We start from the raw sequence: 19,704 nt of genomic DNA on the forward strand, positions 1-19,704 counted from the left end.
CAGCTCAGCAGGAACCCTGGCTCTGGGAAGGCTGAGAGGTGCTCTGGGACACCCAGGGGGTCCTGGATGGGAGGAACAGAGGGGCACCCCCAGCCCAGCACACTCCTGAGCTCAGGGCCCCCTCATCCTCACTGGGCTGGCCATGGCCACTCAGGGCTGATTTGCTGGGTGCAGGGATGCAGAGCAGCTGGGTTACCCACGTGGGAGAAAGGCTGGGTGCACACACTTTATTAGAGCTCTGGTTAAGCAAAAGAGTCCCCCCCCAGCAAAGGTGAGGGAAAGAAAAGAGGCCACAGTTTCACCTGAAGCAGGTTTGGGTTTTTCCCCACTCCCGTGGTAGCTGGATGGGTCCGAATGCAAAGCAGGTTTTCTCAGGGGTCCCTAACCCCAGGCATGGACCAGCGCTGGCCCTGGAGCACACCAACAGCTCTGTACAACACACACAACTCTTGCTGAGGGACACCCAACGCAGCCACGGTAGAGGGAGGTGGGCAGGCACTGTGGCAGTGGCACGAAGGTGACATGAGAATGGCTGCAATGCCACACCAGATGGCCTCAGGAACGCCACAGCCCCAGGCAGGCAGAGCCAAGCCTGGACACGCTTTTTCCCACCATTTCTCACGTGTTTAGTCCCCTCTGCCACGCACCCATCCCAGCAGCTCCTGCTCTGCTCTCCCTTCCCTGGCTTTGTGCAAGCTCTGGGTCCCTCCTGGGCACTGGAAATTGCCAGGCACCATGGTCCTGCTAAGCCAGGGGATGCACCCAGGCTCCAGCAACCTTGGCTAGGACATGGTGGGGGCAGAGCTTTCCCAGGAGAAACAGCCCCTGGACAAGGCTGCAGGGAGCCTGGAGCTCCCTCCTCCTCCTCCGTCCCTGCAGAGGAGAGCAGCCCCTGCCCGGCTGATGCTGCAGCCCTTCCCGGGCTCTGTGTCCATCTGCCCCGATGGGCTGCGGTGCCTCGGCTGCCTCAGGTGGTTTTCAGCTTGAGCACCTTGGAGAGCGGCTCCTTGGCGCTGGAGTAGAGCAGGAAGGAGCCCTCGGCGGTGTGAAACGCCTCCCAGTCCCTGCAGCCCACCGTGGGCAGCTGGTGGGCTGCCACGAAGCCTTCATAGCCTTGCCACCTGCACAGGGAGGGCAGTCAGCCCCTGGGGTGGGGAGGGCACCTGGGAAGGGCAGGTACCATGGGGATGCCATCTCCCTGCTGTGATTCGGGGTGGGATGTCCCATCCCTGCCTGAAAACAGGGAATAATCCTTCCCACCCTCCCGGGCAGGTGCAGCAGGGTGTGCCTGGGGTTGTTCCTGCTGGCAGCAGCCCCCAGCCCGCCCTGGGCAGTACCTGTAGATGATGCTGTTCACAGAGAAGGTGAGGCCATCAAAGGAGTTGGCCACCACCAGGAAAGAGTCGTCTCCCACCGAAAAGAACTCCCAGTCCAGGGCACTGGGGAGAGAATGAGCAGAGGAACAGGTGGGACAGCCCCTGTGTGGCCTCTGACACCCTGAGGACACACAGAAAACCCTGCTCTTCTTTCCCCTAAGGCTGTTCCTGAAAGAAATCCACCCTCATTCCCAAAGCTAGGCCCTTCTCCCAGCTCCCACTGGGGTTTGGTGCCAAGGAGCCATCAGCCATCACCCTCCCCACCAGTGCCAGTCCCTGGGAGTGTGGAGCCTGCAGGAACCCTCCAGGAGACCAGCAAGTGTAGTTTTAAACTGAAAGACAAGAGGCCCTGGCACAGGGTGCCCAGAGCAGCTGTGGCTGCCCCTGGATCCCTGGCAGTGCCCAAGGCCAGGCTGGACAGGGCTTGGAGCCACCTGGGGTAGTGGAAGGTGTCCCTGTCCATGGCAGGAGTGGGACTGGATGGGCTTTGAGGTCCCTTCCCACCCAAACCATTCTGGGATTCCATGAGACCCTTGGATTGCTCAGAGGAAGGGCACAGACCGAGGAGCACCCCGAATCCTTGCACAGGTACCTGTAGGTGAGAAGGTCCTGGAATTTAACAAACATCTGGGCCGTGATGTTCAGCTCATAGATGGAGGAGTTGATGGCGTAGAAGTTGGAGGGTGCTGGCGTCCCGCTGTCGTAGCTGTGGCTGTTGGCAACAGCCAGGAACACTCTGTCCCCAATGTGGAAAACCTCCCAGTCAGCTGCACCAAATGTCTGCGGGGAAGGAGGCCGTGAGGAGCTGCACGTGGCTGCCCTGTCCAGACACAGAGGAGCAGGGGCCAAGCCTTACCAGGATGGACTGGAAGAGCTGGAAGGAGCCCCTGAGCCAGATGTAGATGTGTGAGTAGATCCTGGTGGATGTGCCATTGAACGTGTTGGCTACGGCCAGGAAGGAATATGGTCCAATGGTGAAGAACTCCCAGTCGTAGGCTCCAGAGGTAGGAATGGTCTGGTTAGTTTCAAACAGCCCTGTCCTGGGGTTCCACCTGTATATCACACTGTCTATATTGTGGTTGTTCCCTGGGGGAGACAGATGGGCACCATGAGGGAAAGCAGTTCCTGCTTTATGGAGGAAACAAGACCCCAAAACAGGCTCATGAATATTTACCAGCAGGTCTCAAGGATGTTTGCAAGTGACCTGTTGCTCCCCAAGAAGTAGCCAGAGAGATCCTACAGCCTCCATCCCTACCTAAAGACCCTCCATCCCTATCTAGAGCCTCTATCCCATGGAGCACACCAACAGCTTGTCCCAGGTGCTCAGCAGCAGCAGTTTGGTGGCAGCCCTGGCAGAGGAGGGACAGGCAGGGGCTTTGTCCCCACACAGGCAGCACTCCAGAGGCTCCATGCCAGCAACCCAGGGTGGACAAGCTCTGCTGGCTGTCCCACAGGGATGTGTCCCTGTGCCACAGCACATGGCACAGTTGAGATGGCCACAATGCACAGAGTACCACCACACAATTTCAGAAAGCTTCAGCCCATACAGAGAAACACCACACCACTACAGAAGGCTGCAAAACTCTGCCCTTCTTGTTCTTTAGCCCAGCCTTTTATCCCCTCCTGTTGATGCATTGCACCTGTGTGCCCTCTGTTCCCTTTGGTGGTTGGTCAGTGCCCCTGGGCACTCCATGGCTCATTGCTGTCAGTGCTGCTCACCTGCTGCTCACAGCTGTGCCCACTGAGGCTCAGCCCCACCCCAACCACCACAAACTGTGCCTACATGCCTAAGCTCCTGACACTGGGGGCTTCTCCGTGCCCTAAAGCTCCATCCAGCTCCTGGGCTCTGCTCATCTCCGCCTCACGCCTGTGTGGGACCCAAAACCCTCATTGCAACAGGGACTTGGGCAAAGAAAGGCTGCAGGAAAAGGGGGAATGGCCACATGGATGAGTGGCAGCTCCTCAGGGACTGAACCTCCAGCTCCCTCTAAGGGAAACATCCCCAGTTTGGCTTGGCCATGATGGTCTCAAGCCCTGTGTGATGTGCATGGCTGCCACAAGGGAAGGTCTCATCCACCTGGCCCTGATGGAGTCCAGCAGGTCACATGGGGACTTTCCATCCCAGCAACCTGCTGCCAGCTCTGAGCCTGGTGCCAGAGGCGCTGATGGTCCCTGAGCCAGCCCTGGTGGCAGGGAAGCAGCCAGTGGCCATCACCTGAACCCAGCTGGGAGCATCCCGCAGAGCCAGGGCTGTGCTGTCAGCCAGGGGTGCAATCCCAGCCCAGAACAGCTCCCTGGGCAGGGGAAGGAGGCTGGATCGTGTCAGCAGGGTTTCCAGGGAGGGAGGTCAGCTGGCTCTCAGTTTCCTGTGTGCCCACAAGGCTGAGGATCTGGCTTCACAAAAGGCTCAACCTGTGGCACTGCCAGGTTATGTAGTATTGGGGATAAAAATGAAAATAAGCAGAAAGATTCAGCACAGACATCATCCCCACTCCCGTCCTTGTCCCCTGCAGCCAGAACCCAGAGGGTGACTGTGTCAGCCACTTGCTCAAAAGCTTTTCTCTCCTCCCAAGGCCTTGGGTGTCCTAGGGGGCCCCAGGCTGAGTGCTCATCTCCCCTGCACTCCTGGGCACACACGGGGAGCCTGCTCTGAGCAGGGCACTCAGGCTCCCAGACTGCTGGGAAGGATGAAAGTTTGACAAGAAAGTCTCACAGATATGGGTGCTTAGCAGAAAGATTTTTGAATGGGCAGTCTGAAGAAAGAATAGAGATGAAAGCAAGTTTTGATATAGAAGAAAAGAATTGCTGAGCCAGTCCTAGTGGATAACCAAGGAGGCAAAGGGTGTGTTAGTTAGAAGGGGTTTTTATGGCTTAGAGCAAAGGATAAACCCACCTCAAACAAGATGTTTTTACCAAGCAGAAAGAGAGCACAGGCAAACAAGCCTGCCAATGTGGCAAGCAGAAAAAAGGTCTCAGAATTTTCCACTGCCAGAAAACTGAAAAACATCTTCTAGCTTAAACTGTAATGTACTAACTTTGAGTGATTGGAGAATAGTAACATGAACATGGTAATTATAGTAGTTATGATAGGCTAGAGATAAAAGTTAAGGTAGAGATTGGTTCTACTGTATTAAGATGCTCAGCAAAGTCTATAATGCATTGTAACATAAACTAGGGGTCTCCAGGCTTCCCTGCAGCTGGAGCTGACAGCTGTAGGCACAGGATCTGTCACCCACAGCCCTGGACAGCTGTAACTCTTGGATACAATAAACTGCATTTTGTATTCAATAAATTGCATTTTGTACACAATAAACTGCATTCTGTACACAATAAACTGCATTTTGGAGAGCCACCTGGAGTCCCACATCCCTCATTTCAGCTCAGCCACCCCCCTGCAGGGAGCACGGAGGGCTGGCTACCTTCTCTGTGGTTGACCACAGCCAGGAAAGCCTCTCCCTGGATGACAAAGGCCTCCCAGTCGCGGGCGCTGTGCGTGCTGATCCTCTGGTACGCCAGGAACTTCGCCTTCCTGCGGCTCCACTTGAAAATCACCGAGAACTCCTGGCCCCTCTCATTCTGCTCAAAATTGGCCACTGCCAGGAAGATCTGCAAAAGGAAAAGCCAGCATGGCTTGGGTTACTCCTCTCAAAGCAGCATGGGCAAGAAAACGCAGGGGGAGGTGGGATGGAGGTGGCTGATGTGGGATGAGATGGTCCTTGAGCTGTCCCAAGCAACACAAAGTGGGGACAGGGACCCAGTGGCCTGTGGGGGTCTTTGCGCTTGGCAGGGGCACAGCTGGCAGCCAGCAGCTCTTAGACACGGGGAGGGAGAGCTGGGCTGTCTGCACTCACCCTCCAGCCCCAGGAATGGGGAGCTTGGACATGAAATGCGCTGGGGAAGGAGGGAGGTTCAGCTGACAAACCCCCCTGTAAGCAAAGGTGGTTCAGAACAAAAAAAGGGATAACAATGATAATAAAGATAACAATTCCCCGAGACAAAACATCTTCCAGAGCAAGAAACCCCTGTGCAAGTGTAAGAGACAAGAGTGGTGCAGCAGAGATGGCCAAGTGCAAGGCAGGGAGCACATCCAAGCTCTGTCACACTGTGCCACCCCAGTGTCCTTCAGATGGGAGGACATGGTGCAGAGATTATGCCCCAGTTTGGGCCACAAAGAGGCACAGAGGAAAGAGTCAGTGGGGGTGTCTGCTGCCTCCTGGCCTGTACAGGACCAGGGCTTTGTTCAGCCCCTCCTAAGGACAGGGCTGTGCTGGGCTGTCCCCCTGTCTCCCCACAAAAGGTGAGTCCCAGCTCTGCACCAGTCCAGGGAGCCCCTTTGGGGCATCTCCAGAAACAGCTTCAGTGGGAAGAGAAACACCCTGGGGACAAAGCCAGAATGGGTCACAACAGAGGGGGAACAATCCCAGCCTCCCTGGGGGCCCTGCACGGAGCTGGCTCTCAGCAGATGGCTTTCCTGGGCTCCCCCAAAGTGCAAAGCAGCTTCCCAGGGAGAGGAGCCAGGCAAATCCTCTGCTCAAGATCCAAGGCAGATTGATTGCCCAGGGGAGGAGAGGTAGCTCTGAATTCCTGGAATAATTTAAAAGCAAGAGAGTTTAAAAATGCATCAGGTTGGACTCGGTGGGTCTCAAGAGGGAACTGCAGGCCCTGATGGCTCTTTAAGATCACAGGCAGATCTCTGAGATGCAGCCACCTATATTCTCTAAACCATGCCCAAGACTCCAGGCTTCAGAGAATCCAGTGTTGGGCACCTGCAGTTTATACTTTATACCTTCAATTTTTATACTGAAACATGGGGGCACCTTCCTGGCAAGCTCACCTTCTTCCCAATGGTGAAATACTTCCAGGACTGGGCCTGGTGTGTGGGGATGTTCTGGTAGTGCACAAACTTGCCATCAGTCCACCTGTAGATGGCTGAGCCCGGGGGTGTCAGCCGGTTGGCCGTGGCTGCAAACAGCCCCAGCCTGGGGATGCTGAACACCTCAACGCCCATGGTCTCCGAGTTGGTCACCAGCTTCTGGTGCTCCTCCACGTAGTCCAGCCTGGGTTGGACTGGCAGCCCACAAAAAAAGAGGGATGAGGTTAAAACCAGGTGGTTTTCAGCTGGAGAGGAGCCCCACGAGGGGAGCTTAGCATGGGTATTTTTGCCCCCAGCAAACGAGAGGAATGGTGAGGACGACTCCATTGACATCAGAAGGCTAATTAATTACTTTATTATACTATATTATTCTATACTACATTACATACAACTAAACTGCATCTACCAAGCACTCAACTGCCCAGAATTGTAGCCATGATATTTTCTGAAAAATCCTTTTGCCAGGATTTTTTCTCCTGAGAAGTTGAGAGGCCTCAGAGGAAAAGAAAAAACAATAATTAACTGCTGCTGTGGAATGCAACAGGTGCATCTTGATTGGTTTCATGTGGTTGTTTCTAATTAATGGCCAATCACAGTCCAGCTGTCTCAGACTGTCTGCTCAGTTACAAGATTTTGTTATCATTCCATTTCCTTTTCCTTTCAGGGCTTCTGATTAAATCCTTTCTTCTATTCTTTTAGTATAGTTTTAATATATATCATAAAATAATAAATCAAGCCTTCTGAAACATGGAGTCAAGATTCTTATCTCTTCCCTTGTCCTGGGACCCCTGTGACACCACCACACAGAATCTGGTGACTGTCAGCCCACAGTCCCAACACACACACCTGGATTCAAATGGTCAGTGAATCAAAACACTCACACCAGAATCCAATTAATCACCAATTCCCTTCAGGTAAACAATCTTCCACAATGCATTCCACTTGTGAACAACACAGGAGCAGTAAATGAGATAAGAATTGTTTTTTTCTTTCTCTGAGGTTCAGAGGATGTGAAACCCAGAAATGTTCTTGGGAAGAACTGTGCCTTGCTTTTCTCTGTGAAGAGAAACGTGGCAACCCTGGCTCAGTGGCACCTGCTGCTGTGCAGAGCTCTGTGAGGCACATGAAGGTCCTGGTGCCACTGGGGGTGAAGGGCCAAACCAAGGGGTGGGAAGGGGCTGACTGCAACCCATCCAGCCCAGTTCTCCAGCAGAGAGCAGAGCTGTGTCCCTGGGAGCAGGGAAGAACCCCATGGCACGGATTTTGATCACTTTGGTACATTTATCCTCAAGAGAACAAGGAGGAGGTGACAGCAGGAGAGGTTAGGGAAGGCTAAGACAGAATTAATGCCAGAAATTGGAGCAGAAAGCTCCAGAGTGGCCCTGAGAGCAGACAGATGGGCACTGGAAAGGGCAGTGTTGGTGGCACCAAGGGGCACAGGTCAGCAAGACCCCAGCATGAGCTCTCCTTGGAAACAAGGACACCATGCCAATCCTGATGGCTTCCTGAGGTAGGGAAGGATAGGGGGTCCTGTCACTGCTGTGGGGAACAAATGGCTCATCTAAACCCAGAAATACGCTGGGAGAGGAGGGAAGGGAAGGACAGCTCAGTTAGGGACTTATCCCATCCTCCATGTCCCCTCCAGGGGTCCTGGGAAGCCAGCCTGGAGTGAGTGACAGTGCCAGTGGACGACATCCGTGTATTATTGAAGAACACCCATCCATCCCAGGCTCTGGTTGCCTTTGCCACCCTGGTACTCCCACTGATTTCCTTACCAGAGCCCAGCTGACATTGAGACCTGTGTCTGTCACCCTCCCAATCACCCTCAGTATTTCTGGCAGCTTTTGGGTCTCTTTGTTTCCCCTTATCCACCCCACAAATGCTTCAGCACTGGGGCAGCACCCCAACACCCTGAGCATGGCTCTCTGTGGGGTGGGCTGTCCTGCTCAGGCAGGTCAGGAGCTCATCCTGCCCAGAAAATTCCCAGGATAACACGGAGAAGTACAGAGACACTTGAATCCAGAGGTGCCCTGGAAGCATCATGGGCACCATGAGCAAAGCAAAGCCTGGCCAAGCAGAGCAGACACAGGGGCACACCCCAGCCCCTCACTGCTGCTGATTCCCGTCCCAAAGGGGTCTGGAGGGCAAACTGTGCTATTCACACACCCTCTGAACAGAGAGAAGCTGCAAGACAAGCAGAGAAGAAGGAAAACACAATTCTTATCTCGCTTGCTGTGCCTGTGTTGTGCCAAAGTAGAATGCAGTATGGAAATTGTTTACTCAAAGTGAGGATGTTTTGTTCCCTTGGCCTATCAGGGCCAAGTGTGTGTGTGTGTGTCACACTGTCACAGGACAGTCAGGAGAGAACCAGAGATGAGTGCAGTGTGAGCAGTGGTGAGCAAGAGTGAGTGCATACAGATTCAGTTTAGATGACCTGTACATAGTATAGTACAGTAAAGTAATTCTTTAGCCTTCTGGTGATGGAGTCAGATGCATCATTCTCTCTCCCCTTTGTCAGAGCCACCTTTGATTTGCAATAGCAAAGCTCAGCTCCTGCTCTGCTGCAAGGGTCTCCTTCCCTCCCCCAGAGCCTCCCCTGGGTACCTTCCAGCATGGAGAGCCAGGTGCTGCCGTTGCAGAGGTAGAGCCCTCGCCGGGAGGCGTTGAACCAGAACTGAGCCTTCTCCTGCTTGGAGCAGCGGGGCCGGGCCCCCAGGGTCACCTTCATGTCAGTCTCTGGGCACAGAGAGTGTTGTCATCATATTGCAAGAGTTCTATTGTCATTACATGGGTTCCATATTGCTGGAGTTTTGTACCTCCTTGATGTTTCTCATAGGCAGCTCCTCTAAGCACTGACTCTTCTTGTCCTCACAGCAGCCAACTGACTCCAGTCCCCTCAACCAACCAACCCACTCTTTTATAACACTCTTCTTATTGGCTACAGCTGTGGCCTGTTAACATCAGGCCTGCTCCTAATCCTTAATAATTGGCTCAGCTGCAACTCTTTAGGGGGTATGATTACTTTCTATACTACCTTCATCTACTTCTGTTCTATCCCCCTACAGGAGAGGAGCCAGGCAGGAGCCTCTCAGTGCACACAGTGCAGGAGCACAGGGGCAGGAGGGGCAAACATCCTGCTCTCATCCCCATGATGGGTGTCAGGCAGCGGGGAAAATGGAATCCCAGCACAGACCTGGGAAGGCACAGACTGGGACAGTTTGTGTGGGGCCACTGACACGAGCCCAGGGAGCCAGGCAGGGCCACCCTGTCTGTTCAGGGAGATTTTGGACAGGGATCCCAACACACACACTGGGAGTGCTGGGAACAGGAACACCCTCCTCCCCTCTGCTCCTGCTTCATTCCCAGCCCCTTCCCCCCAGAGGTGGGGGAGGCCAGCAGAGCCTGCCTCGGGGCACTGACCGTAGGGGTATTTGAGCACCTCGTTGCTCACTGCCTTCGCAGGGACATCCTGCAGCACACTGGGGACAGACAGCGCTGCTACTTTGAAGTTCAAGCCGTGGCACATCCTGGGGGTGGCATCAGCTCCTGGCAGCAGGACAAGCTGTCTCAGCAAGCCCTGGGAAAGTGGGAGCGCAGGGATGGAGACCAAGTCCCACGGATCACAGAATGGGAACTGCAGGTAATCCGTGCCTTGGATTTCCTGCCTGACTTCTGCTTGTTGCCCTCCCTCCTGGCACGCAGAAGTGCCCACGGGATTCGTGCACATCTGTCAGATCCCAGATGCACAGCTGGGGCAATCTAACAGCTGGACTAAGGGGAGCACTGGCACGGGGCTTGGAGCAGCTGCCTTGCAGTGCCTCCTCATGGGAGAGACCCACAGGAGAGACCCACAGGAGGGACTCTGCCTCCTGTGCCGTGGCCCCAGCCCTGCCAGCCTCGGGGACTGAGAAAAGTGGGCTGTGGGCATCCCAGAGCCAGCCACAAGCAGCCCCGAGCCCTCCTGGGCACCCTGGGCCAGCCCTCACAGGGGCACGTACCGTGAACACGCCTTTCCTCCTCCTCCTGTTGCCCAGGTAGAAGCTGGCTCTCCTCACCGACAGCGAGGCTGGAAATGGGGTCTCCACCACCCTGGGGATGGGCAGAGGAGAGGTTTCACAGAAGAGAACAATTTCAAAGCATCTGCTGGTGGCCAGGGGACATGTGGGTTAAAAGGGAAAATAATCTAGGTGTCAGTTCTTAATTGCATAGTTTAGCCTTAAAAGACCTTGTAACAAGAGATTGTTGGCTATTTTGTGTCTTCTATGAAAAGCTGCCAAACTCACAGTAGTAAGACTGTTTTACTGATAAGAAATAAAAAATAATAATAATAAACCTGAGTCTGAACACGAATTACTGTCTCAAGTCTTCAATCCAGACCCAGAAAAACCCACAACTGGCACCCCCACAGTGGAAGAACATCACCCTGCTGAGCCCCCAACCTACACATCCTTGGGGTCCTTAATTGGATAGTTTAGCTCTTAATTGGACAGTTTAGTCTTAAAAGACCTTGTACCAAGAGATCGTTGGCCATTTTGTGCCTTCTAATGAAAAGTTGCCCAACTCACAGTAGTGAGACTGTTTTACTGATAATAAACAATAAATAATAATAATAAACTTGAGTCTGAACACGAATTACTGAACACAGCCTACACATCCTTGGGGTTCTTAATAGTTTAGTTCTTAATTGGACAGTTTAGTCTTAAAAGACCTTGTAACAAGAGATTGGCTATTTTGTGCCCTCTAATGAAAAGCTGCCCAACTCACAGCAGTGAGACTGTTTTACTGATCAGAAATAATAAACACCTGAGTCTGAACACGAATTACTGTCTCAAATCTTCAATCCAGACCCAAAAAAAACCCACAACTGGTGGAAGAACATCGCCCTGCCCACCCTGCCGAACCCCCCAGCGCTGCCCCCAACCTACACATCCTTGGGGACGCTGCAATCCACCGTCAAGGAGAAGGACTGTCCGGAGACGGCCAGGACGAGCGTGTGCCACCGGCTGTCGGAGAGGGACACGTTGGGGAAGGTGACGCGGCTCTGCCATCCCCCGGCGCGCTCCGGGCTCCAGAAGAGGAAGTGCAGCTTGTCGGGGGCGTAGCGCAGCCCCACCAGCACGCCGGGGCTCTCCTCCACCATCAGCGTGAAGATGTACTCGTTCCTCTGCGGGAGGCACGGGCTGGCACCTGCGGGGCCGTGCCGAGCCGAGCCGTGCCCAGCCGTGCCCGCGCTCACCTTGGCGGGGCGGCGCAGCGCCCGCAGCGTGACGATGATGGAGAACTCCTCGGGGAAGCGGTCGCAGTGGATGAAGAGCCTCGAGGCGGGGAAGGCCAGCGCTCGGGGCCGCGATGCCGAGAGCTGCAATCCTCGCAGCCCCTGCGCCTGCAGGACCCGCATGCCCCGGGCCAGCCCCCCGGCCGGCACCGCCTCCGACAGCACGTCCAGCGGGCGCAGGTCTGTGCCGAGAGACAGCCCAGGGGGTTATCCCGCCGTGGGATGGGGTACCCGGCGTGCCAGCCCTTGCCTGGGGCCTGCCCCGAGCCCCGGCTCCAGGGCCAGAGGCGAGATTTGCCGTCCAGACACAAGGCTGGCATCTCCATCGCAACCGCGGGAGCAGCGGGAGTGCAGAACCTGCTCACTGACGCAGCTCTGAGTGCTGACACCGAGCAGGGACCTGCCAGCCAGGCACCCCCTCGGCATCCCCCGGCAGCAGCAGGCAGGGATGCGGTCTGACCCCTTTGGGATCGGTTATGAAGGGGGATGGGGGGAATTGTCCTCAGGGTGACATCCCCAGATCGCAGTTCCCCAAACCACACTGGGTTCAACAACTGGAACTCCTTCCCCAGCATGGTGGGATGAGGTGGACATCAGCCCTTTGGGATCGGTTATGAAGGGGATGGGGGGAATTGTCCTCAGGGTGACATCCCCAGATTGCAGTTCCCCAAACCACACTGGGTTCAACAACTGAAGCACCTTCCCCAGCATGGCAGGATGAGGCCTCCATCCTCAGCTGCTTCCAGAGCTGCTCTCAGGGCAGTGGGGACAGCTCCACCCCTCCGGTGCCGTTCGGGCTCTCCCAGCCCAGCCCTCATTGCACACCCGCACTCTCCCAGCAGGCACCAAAACCACTCATTATAAATAATTACCCTCTCCCCAGAGAAGAGAACGCCGTGCCCAGCCCCAGGGCATCGCCCCGGTGAGAGCACACAGCACAACAGCACCAGAAAGTGCCACCCCACGGAACAATGCCAGCTCCAACATCATGCCACAGGCAGGGCTGGAGCAGCTCTGGGGACTTCTCCTGGCTTTGGACCCTCCTGGTTTTATTTTGGAATGGTTTTCTGGCAGAGGAGGGAGATGGTGCCCGAGAGATGAAGCAGCTCTTGGCTGCACTAAACATCCCTGATTCGGTCCCACCCCGCTGAGACCTGGCTTTTAGCTCCAATTTGTACTAATAAATCCGGGCTGCTGGGGCACAGCAGGAGGGCTGGGAAGGAGGGAGCTGCGAGCAAGGCTGGGCTGCGTGTCTGAATCCAAACCAGCTGCAGAAGGGAAGCGCTTCCTCCCGGCACGCCTGGCCAACACCAGCCCCGCTCCAGGTGGGCAGAGCCAGGAGGAATCTGCTCTTGTGGCTCCATCCAGACCAGAGCAGGGAGATGGGTGAGGTCCTCCCCAGCCTGGCAGCTCTGTGTGCCCCCTGCCTGCCCCACTGCTGGTTTAAGCTGTTCCTAAAGCAAAGTCCCGGTGGAGGGGGGGTTTAACTGGAACAGCTTATTTCAGAAATGCATCACTCAGGCGACAGCCAGTTCCTGTTTTTCCCAGCAAAAAGTACAAGCTGAACTCGGGCTTGGATTTGCAGAGGGGTTTAGGAGCCCCCAGTTGCCCCTGAGATGCTGAGGATGAGCTGGGGGAGAGAGAGCTCAGCTGGGGCTGGAGGTTGTGGGCCAGGGAGGGGCCTAAGACCAAACCCAAATCCCTAAATCCAAAGCTCTGCCTCCCACATCCATCCCTGCTAGGGCTGGCAGGGCAGCTGGGCTGCTCCAGCCCAGCTTGGGCAGCACAGGGGGTTCCGGGGGCCTCGTGCTGGGGTCCCCAGGATGATGCTGAGGCCTCGGCACCCGCGGGATCCCCCCGGCCGAGGCTGCTTGGGGACAGCAGGGACATTCCCAGAGAGACTGGAACCCCTCGGGGAGGAGGCAGAAACTCTCCAATCCCTCCCTGTTTTTCTTCTCACATCACCTGGGCTGGAACAAAAAGCAAATACAATTTGCCATCAAACTGGGACAAGCCCTAAGCAGCCCCAAAAACGGAGCTCAGCGAGCTCTGCCCACCCAGCACAGGCGTGGGGAGGGGACGGCAGAGCCGGGGCACCGGGACCGTCCTGGGAATGACCCCGGGGACGGCGGGACGGGAACGAGGGTGGGGATTGTGCCTGTCAGAGCACAGAAGAGTCCGGGCAGGAGGGACTTTCCTGGGGGACTTCATGGCTTTTTCCAGCCCTTCCCCTCCCCTCTGCCTCCGCTCCAGCAGAACCCGGGACAACGCCTGTGCAGCGGGGACAGGCACAGCTCTCCCCACAGCTCCCAGAGGGCTGGATGTTCCCCGCCGGCCCTGCGGGGGCTGCAGGCACAGCAATGACCCCACAGCCTGCCCCCATCCATGGGCGCTGGCACGCAGCCCCTGAGGCGCCGCTGTCACTCGGTGCATTCAGCGGGCACGGAGCACCCGGGGCTATGTCCCCCAAATCAGAGCACATGTCCTGGGCTTTGTGCCCCAAATCAGAGCTCACCTTCGGGGCTTTGTCCCCCAGAACAGAGCTCACCTCCTGGGCTCGGCCCCCCAAATCAGAGCTCACCTCCTGGGCTTTGTCCCCAAATCAGAGCTCACTTGGCCTGTCCCCAAATCAGAGCTCACCTTCGGGCTTTGTCCCCCTGCGGCTTTGCCCCCAAATCAGAGCTCACTTTCGGGGCTTTGTCCCCCAAATCAGAGCACACCTTCTGGGCTTTGTCCCCAAATCAGAGCTCACCTCCTGGGCTTTGTCCCCAAATCAGAGCTCACTTTCGGGGCTTTGCCCCCCAGATCAGAGCTCACCTCCTGGGCTTTGCCCCCCAGAACAGAGCTCACCTCCTGGGCTTTGTCCCCCAGATCAGAGCACACCTCCTGGGCTTTGCCCCCCAGATCAGAGCGCCCCAGCCCTGGAGCAGCCCGGTCCCGGCAGGTGAGCCCACCTGTTGCCGGCGCAGCATCCCCCGCGCTCGGCTCCTACCTGTGCAGTGCTGCCAGGTCCTGCCCGCCCGGATGAAGCCCCCGCCGCTGGCCCAGCGCAGCAGAACCACCCAGAGCAGCAGTGGCGCCGACATCGGGGCCTGCCCGGGGGGGTCCATGCACCGGGACCCCCCCTGTGTCCGCTCCGCCTGCCCCGGCGGCTCTGGCAGGCGGGACCCCCGTGTCGCCCCCGTGTCACCCCCGGCCGCTGCAGCCCCGCTCCGTGCCCGTGCCCTGCCCGGGCATCGCCCCCGGGGCACGGCCGGCGAGGCAGTGCCGGCTGCAGCCTGCGCACGGACATTTAAATGAGAGGTCGGTGGTGGGAGAGGAGGAGTCCCGGCTCCTCCGAGAGCTTTTATCTTTTGCCCAACCCTCTGGAAGGCGGCTTTGGGGAGGGATTTTGTAATCTTTTTTTTTTGCTTGCTTTCTTTGCTTCCTTTCATTTTTGGTGATTCATTTTTCTGGGCTCACATGGGAGTAGGTGAGAGATTCGCACCTGCCTGGAGAGAACCGGGTGGGAACCCTCCTGCCCCTAAATGCATTGGTTTGCAGCTTGTATTGGATAAGCGAACATCTGACCCCTTTGGACCACTCCACCGTGGAGAGATCCCAAAAACTGGGTATTTTTCCCTCAGAATTGTCCCAGGCAGGTGATGCACACCCCATGCCCCAGGCAAGGCTCCATCCCCTGCCACCAAAGTGCCACCGACCCAGAAACCCTCCAGGTTCTGCTGCAGCAAGGGAAGCATCAGCAGTGGGAAAGCTCCCTGCACACAGAGAGCTCTGCTGGGCTCCACCAGCCACAGAACCAGTCTCTTCCATTCCCCAAACAATTGAAACAGGCTCCCACCCCCCCCATCCCCACAGCCTTCCTGCGAGGCGAGCGCTGGAATGGAAAGCGGATTTTTGGCGGGGACCAAATGCCAAAAATTGTGTTGCAAACTGGGGGTTTTGTCAGCGAGGAAGAGCCAGGGCTGGACCCACAGCCGTGTTTGCTGTCAGTCTGTCCTCACCCCAAAGTGCTGGGACTGAAGAGTGCAGCACCATGCCCACACCTCGGTCCCACAGCCCAACAGGAGCTGTGCCGAGCCCCACGAAGCACAAGAACGTTGGTGCCTCTGTCTCAGAGGCTGGAGATGGCTGTGTGTCTGTCCAACAGCCCTAGCAGGGCTGCACGGAGCTCCCCCCTCCTAACAGCCTCCCTTTGGGCATCCCCCAAATTTGGGTCCTACCAGGATTGTGCTTAAACAGAGCTTGACCTCTCTGCAAGAGATGAAACTGCTGTCTCCTCATCCTCATGCTCATGCTGTGTCCAGTGGCACAGCCATAACCAAACCTGGGGGCCCCAAAACATAGGTGGAGGTCCTGAATGTCCCCTGGGAGTTCCAAATGGCTCCTGGGAGTTCCAAATGACAGCTGGGGACCCTGAATGACAGCTGCTGGAGGTGAACACAAGGCACGCAGGAGGACAAACCATCCCATCTCCCCTGACAGGCACAGTCCCTTCCTGATACTCCTCACAGCCCTGAGGGCACTCACCAGGGCTGGGACTGGGAGCAGTCACCTCACTGGAGCCCCAGGCCATCTCCAGGATGGAGATTGGTGGTCCAAGCATGTCTGGCAGAGAGGTGTGCACTGGAGGGCAGGCTCCTGTCAGGTTGGAGCTGGGGAAAGCATCACAAGCAAGAATCAGAGCCACCACATTTCCCAGGGCTGCACACATGTGTCAAGTTAAGCGTGGCTTTGGGAGCTGGCAGAACTGCCCTGAGCAAGGGACGGATTTGGGGAAGGCTCCTGCTGAGACTCTGCAAGGGTCCAGGGAGCTGGGGAAGTCCTGGCGGAGATTCTGACTACATTGCTTTTCCAAAGGGGATGCAGCACCTTTCAGTGCTTTCTTGGCCAAAAAAAACAGTCAGTGGGGACATCCTCAGAGCCAAGGACACGCTGTGAGACACAGGGAGACCTGTGGGCTTCCAGACCAGAGGTGGAGGGACTGAAGCCCCCCAGTGATGAGCACAGAGGACGTGGTGGGCTCAGGCTGCTGTTCAGCCACGTTAATGAACAGTCTCCAGGTGAGGACAGGGACATGGAAGGTCCTGAAGGGTTTTGCCCCTCGCTGGGCTGGGATGCTGGTGTGGCAGGAGATGGTGGAGTGGCTTGGCCAGGGCCTGGTGCTTTGCTCCCTGCCTGGGGAACCAAGCTGTGATGTGAAGTAAGGACAGGGACACATCACTCCCTGCTGTCACATTGGGTCCAGGACCTGCTCCGTGTCCCCAGGACAGTAGGAAGTGGTCTGCAAAACAGCTCCTAAGCACACAGGCACACATTCCTGTGTGCAGAAACAAGCACGAGGGGATGAAATAAAAGAGACAAACAGCGAGACGTTTGCCTAATTCGCATGGGGCGTAAATAAAACCATGTGGTGGCTCCACAGAACAAAATGATCCTTGGATTTTCACCAGAAAGGTTTGGCCCTCCCTGGGTTAGGAAAGGTTGAGAAAGCCATCTGCAGGCAATCCACTGCAAGCAGAGCTTTCCTGCAGGGGACAGTGTGAGGAGGGCACCTCGCTGACGCCAGGGGCCGGCTGGACCCTGCGCACGGGGGAACGTTCCTGCTCTTCCAAGGCTGTAACTCATTCCTTATTATTTGCAGACACAAAGCCGTGTTTCAGGGCTTCATGCCTTATTCATTTCAGTCTTTATTCCTGACATCTGTATATAATCAGAGGATCCTTTAGGTTGGAAAAGACCTCTAAGTCCGTCAAGTATTTTTCCCTGAAACGCAGCGCAGGCATCAGCAAGGACAAGGCTTTGAGGGACCCCATAAGTAACTGATGGACAAATGCCCATCCCATGGTGTCCCCAAATTCTGTCTACAATGCTAACTGCACCAGCAGGGCCAGCAGAGCCTGCCACACTCACATCCATGTGGAGAGAGCTGGAAGTCAGTGATGAGCACGTGGAGTTGGTCTCACCTGTGTGAGCAGCAGGGTGGACATCAGCCCTTTGGGATCAGTTTTGAAGGGGATGGGGGGAATTGTTCTCAGAGTTTCATCCCAGATCGCAGTTCCCCAAACCACAGTTTGGCTTCAACAACTGGAACACCTTCCCCAGCATGGTGGGATGAGGTCTGATCCCTTTGGGATCAGTTATGAAGGGGATGGGGGGAATTGTGCTCAGAGTTTCAGATCACAGTTCTCCAAACCACACTTTGGCTTCAACAACTGGAACACCTTCCCCAGCATGGTGGGATGAGGCCTCCATCCTCAACTGCTTCCAAGGCTCCTCCCTTGTCACCTCTGCCCTTTCTCCCAGGCTGAAAATCTTCCCTGGAGCAACTTGAGCTCCCTGAGTCCAACCCACCACCCTAAAGCAGTTCCGGCAAGAGATCCCCACCCCAGGAAACCTGTCAGCGTTGTACAGAAGCGCAAATGTCTTTAACCCCAACGCCTTTTAAAGCTGAATTCCCAGAAGTTTTGGAGAGGTTCTGCCAGGAAAAGTTTTGTGAAAGACTGGGAGGATTGCAAAAGGCACCGTTTTTAGGAAAACCACCAAAAAAAAAAAAAAAAAAGCACAAAGCCGCCCCAACGCAGCAAGTCCTGCTGCCAGCTTCCCAGCACGGAGCTGCCTTCAGGAGCAATCCCTGCCAGCCACCAGCATCGTGTCTCAGAGCGCTCCCTGGCCCCACACCCACTGCCAGCCCTGGGGAAGGAAGGAGCTGGGAGCCCCCAGCCTGCTCTGGCCATGGGTTGCAGCCCATGTGCCTGTCCAGGCAGCCAGGAGGAAGCTGAGCATCCTGCCCTGCATTTGGAGGACACATGGCAGCTGAGCTGGCAGGCTCTGAAAGGGCTGCAGAAAGCAGACACTTAACTTTCACCAGTACAAGGGAAGACAGGCTTTGAGACCATGCTTTGAGACCACGCTCCCACACCAGAGCTGTTTCAGATGGGGCTGTGCAGCCCCCACAGCTGCATCTCCCCTCATTTCGCCCTGCATGTGACCAACAGCTCTTCACTATTGCCTGTCCCTTGTTGATGTAGTTGTTTTAATTTTTGTCACCCTACCCCAGTGTGCCTAAACCTGTTGAAGAGGCTGAGCCACCTCCCCACAGCTGCAGGATCCCCAGACTCACCACTTTGGATGGACAGCATCCAACCCAGGCAAACGTGAGCATGCTGACGGTGGGAACAGTGCTCTGGGGATTTTCTGTAGATCTCAGAGGCAAAAGAGCAGGACAGGGGCCAACAGGTCACTGGGTGGTGGTGCAGGAGATCCAAGAGCTCTGCCTGAACCCCCTGCTCCACTTGCAATGGGAAAATTCTGCTTGGCTTGGAGCTCAGCTGAGGTCTCTCTGCAAAGGGAATAAACAGCAATCCAGAGGCCAAGGGGACGGAGGCAACACTCATGTTCCAGGCTCACAGACTGTGCTTTAATCTCCTTCAGCAACGACTCTTGTCCCAACACCTGGGGTTGTGCAGAGCAGCTGGGTTTTGGAAACACCTGAGCTTTCTTTCCTGCATGAGGATCAGCAGCTCACCGGGCTGAGCATGCACACCCAGGGGCTCTGAGTGGGGAGCTGCCAGCTTGGCCAAGCAAACCCCATGCCAAGTGCTCTGTGCTGACTGTTGCCCACAGATTATGAGGGCTCTCCATCCCTGAAAATGTTCAAGGCCAGGCTGGCTGGGGATTGGAGCAACCTGGGGTGGTGGAAGGTGGATTGGAGTGAGATGAGCTTTCATATTGCTCCCAACACAAACCACTCAGGGATTCTGATGCTGTGATCTCTCTGTAGGCTGCCTTGGAGTAACACCTGAGCCCCAGGGCTGGCTCTGGCATGGGGAATCTCCCTTGGCAGGGCAGGGGGAAACCCTCCCCTGCCTCTGTCTGCAGCCCTTTGATCTGGGCAGTGACCACAGCACCAGCTCTCAGCAGGCAGGTGGCTGTCAGCAGCACAAGGAGCCACAGCAAGGAAACCCAGGGATTTTCCCCACGTGCTTGGGCCCACTGAGGGCTGGCAGGGATGGAAAATGGGAAGCACAGTGCTGAAATGATCCCATGGCTGCCAGGTTAGGGACCGGTCAGCAACTTCTGTGCCACAAATCCACCTCAGACTGCCTGCCCCGGGAGAGTGTGGGCACCACAATCCCCAGTGCTGGCAGCAAATCTGGGCTGAGATCACAGCCTGAGGT

General features: G+C 56.2%; 1 protein-coding gene across 2 annotated transcripts; it reads right to left on the minus strand.

The window, feature by feature from the left end:
• Positions 1-220: 220 nt before the first annotated feature.
• Positions 221-14,808, minus strand: TSPEAR (thrombospondin type laminin G domain and EAR repeats). 2 transcript variants are annotated; one of them, XM_030954493.1, is made up of 12 exons: positions 14,517-14,808; positions 11,486-11,706; positions 11,175-11,413; positions 10,248-10,338; positions 9,670-9,826; positions 8,854-8,985; positions 6,211-6,443; positions 4,796-4,982; positions 2,233-2,462; positions 1,969-2,156; positions 1,338-1,439; positions 221-1,121 (listed from the first exon to the last, which is right to left on the minus strand). In XM_030954493.1, the coding sequence occupies exons 1-12, from the start codon at positions 14,632-14,634 to the stop codon at positions 968-970; spliced, it is 2,052 nt and encodes a 683-aa protein (XP_030810353.1). In that variant the 5' UTR covers positions 14,635-14,808; the 3' UTR covers positions 221-967. The 2 variants fall into 2 exon arrangements, with proteins under 2 accessions (XP_030810353.1, XP_030810352.1); XM_030954492.1 differs by lacking the exons at positions 221-1,121; positions 1,338-1,439 and having other exon boundaries at positions 1,670-2,156.
• Between the last annotated feature and the right edge of the window lie 4,896 nt (positions 14,809-19,704).

The sequence above is a fragment of the Camarhynchus parvulus genome, chromosome 9, assembly GCF_901933205.1.
Source record: "Camarhynchus parvulus chromosome 9, STF_HiC, whole genome shotgun sequence".
Classification (NCBI taxonomy): domain Eukaryota; kingdom Metazoa; phylum Chordata; class Aves; order Passeriformes; family Thraupidae; genus Camarhynchus; species Camarhynchus parvulus.

Excerpts from the sequence above, each read along its gene's own strand:
- TSPEAR (XM_030954492.1), bottom strand. The coding sequence starts at position 14,634 with ATGGACCCCCCCGGGCAGGCCCCGATGTCGGCGCCACTGCTGCTCTGG. Across the intron at positions 10,339-11,174 it reads TGCAGCGTCCCCAAGGATGT|GGTGGTGGAGACCCCATTTC; the intron begins GTAGGTTGGGGG and ends GCCCATCCCCAG. Across the intron at positions 6,444-8,853 it reads CTGGCTCTCCATGCTGGAAG|TCCAACCCAGGCTGGACTAC; the intron begins GTACCCAGGGGA and ends GTGGGCTGCCAG.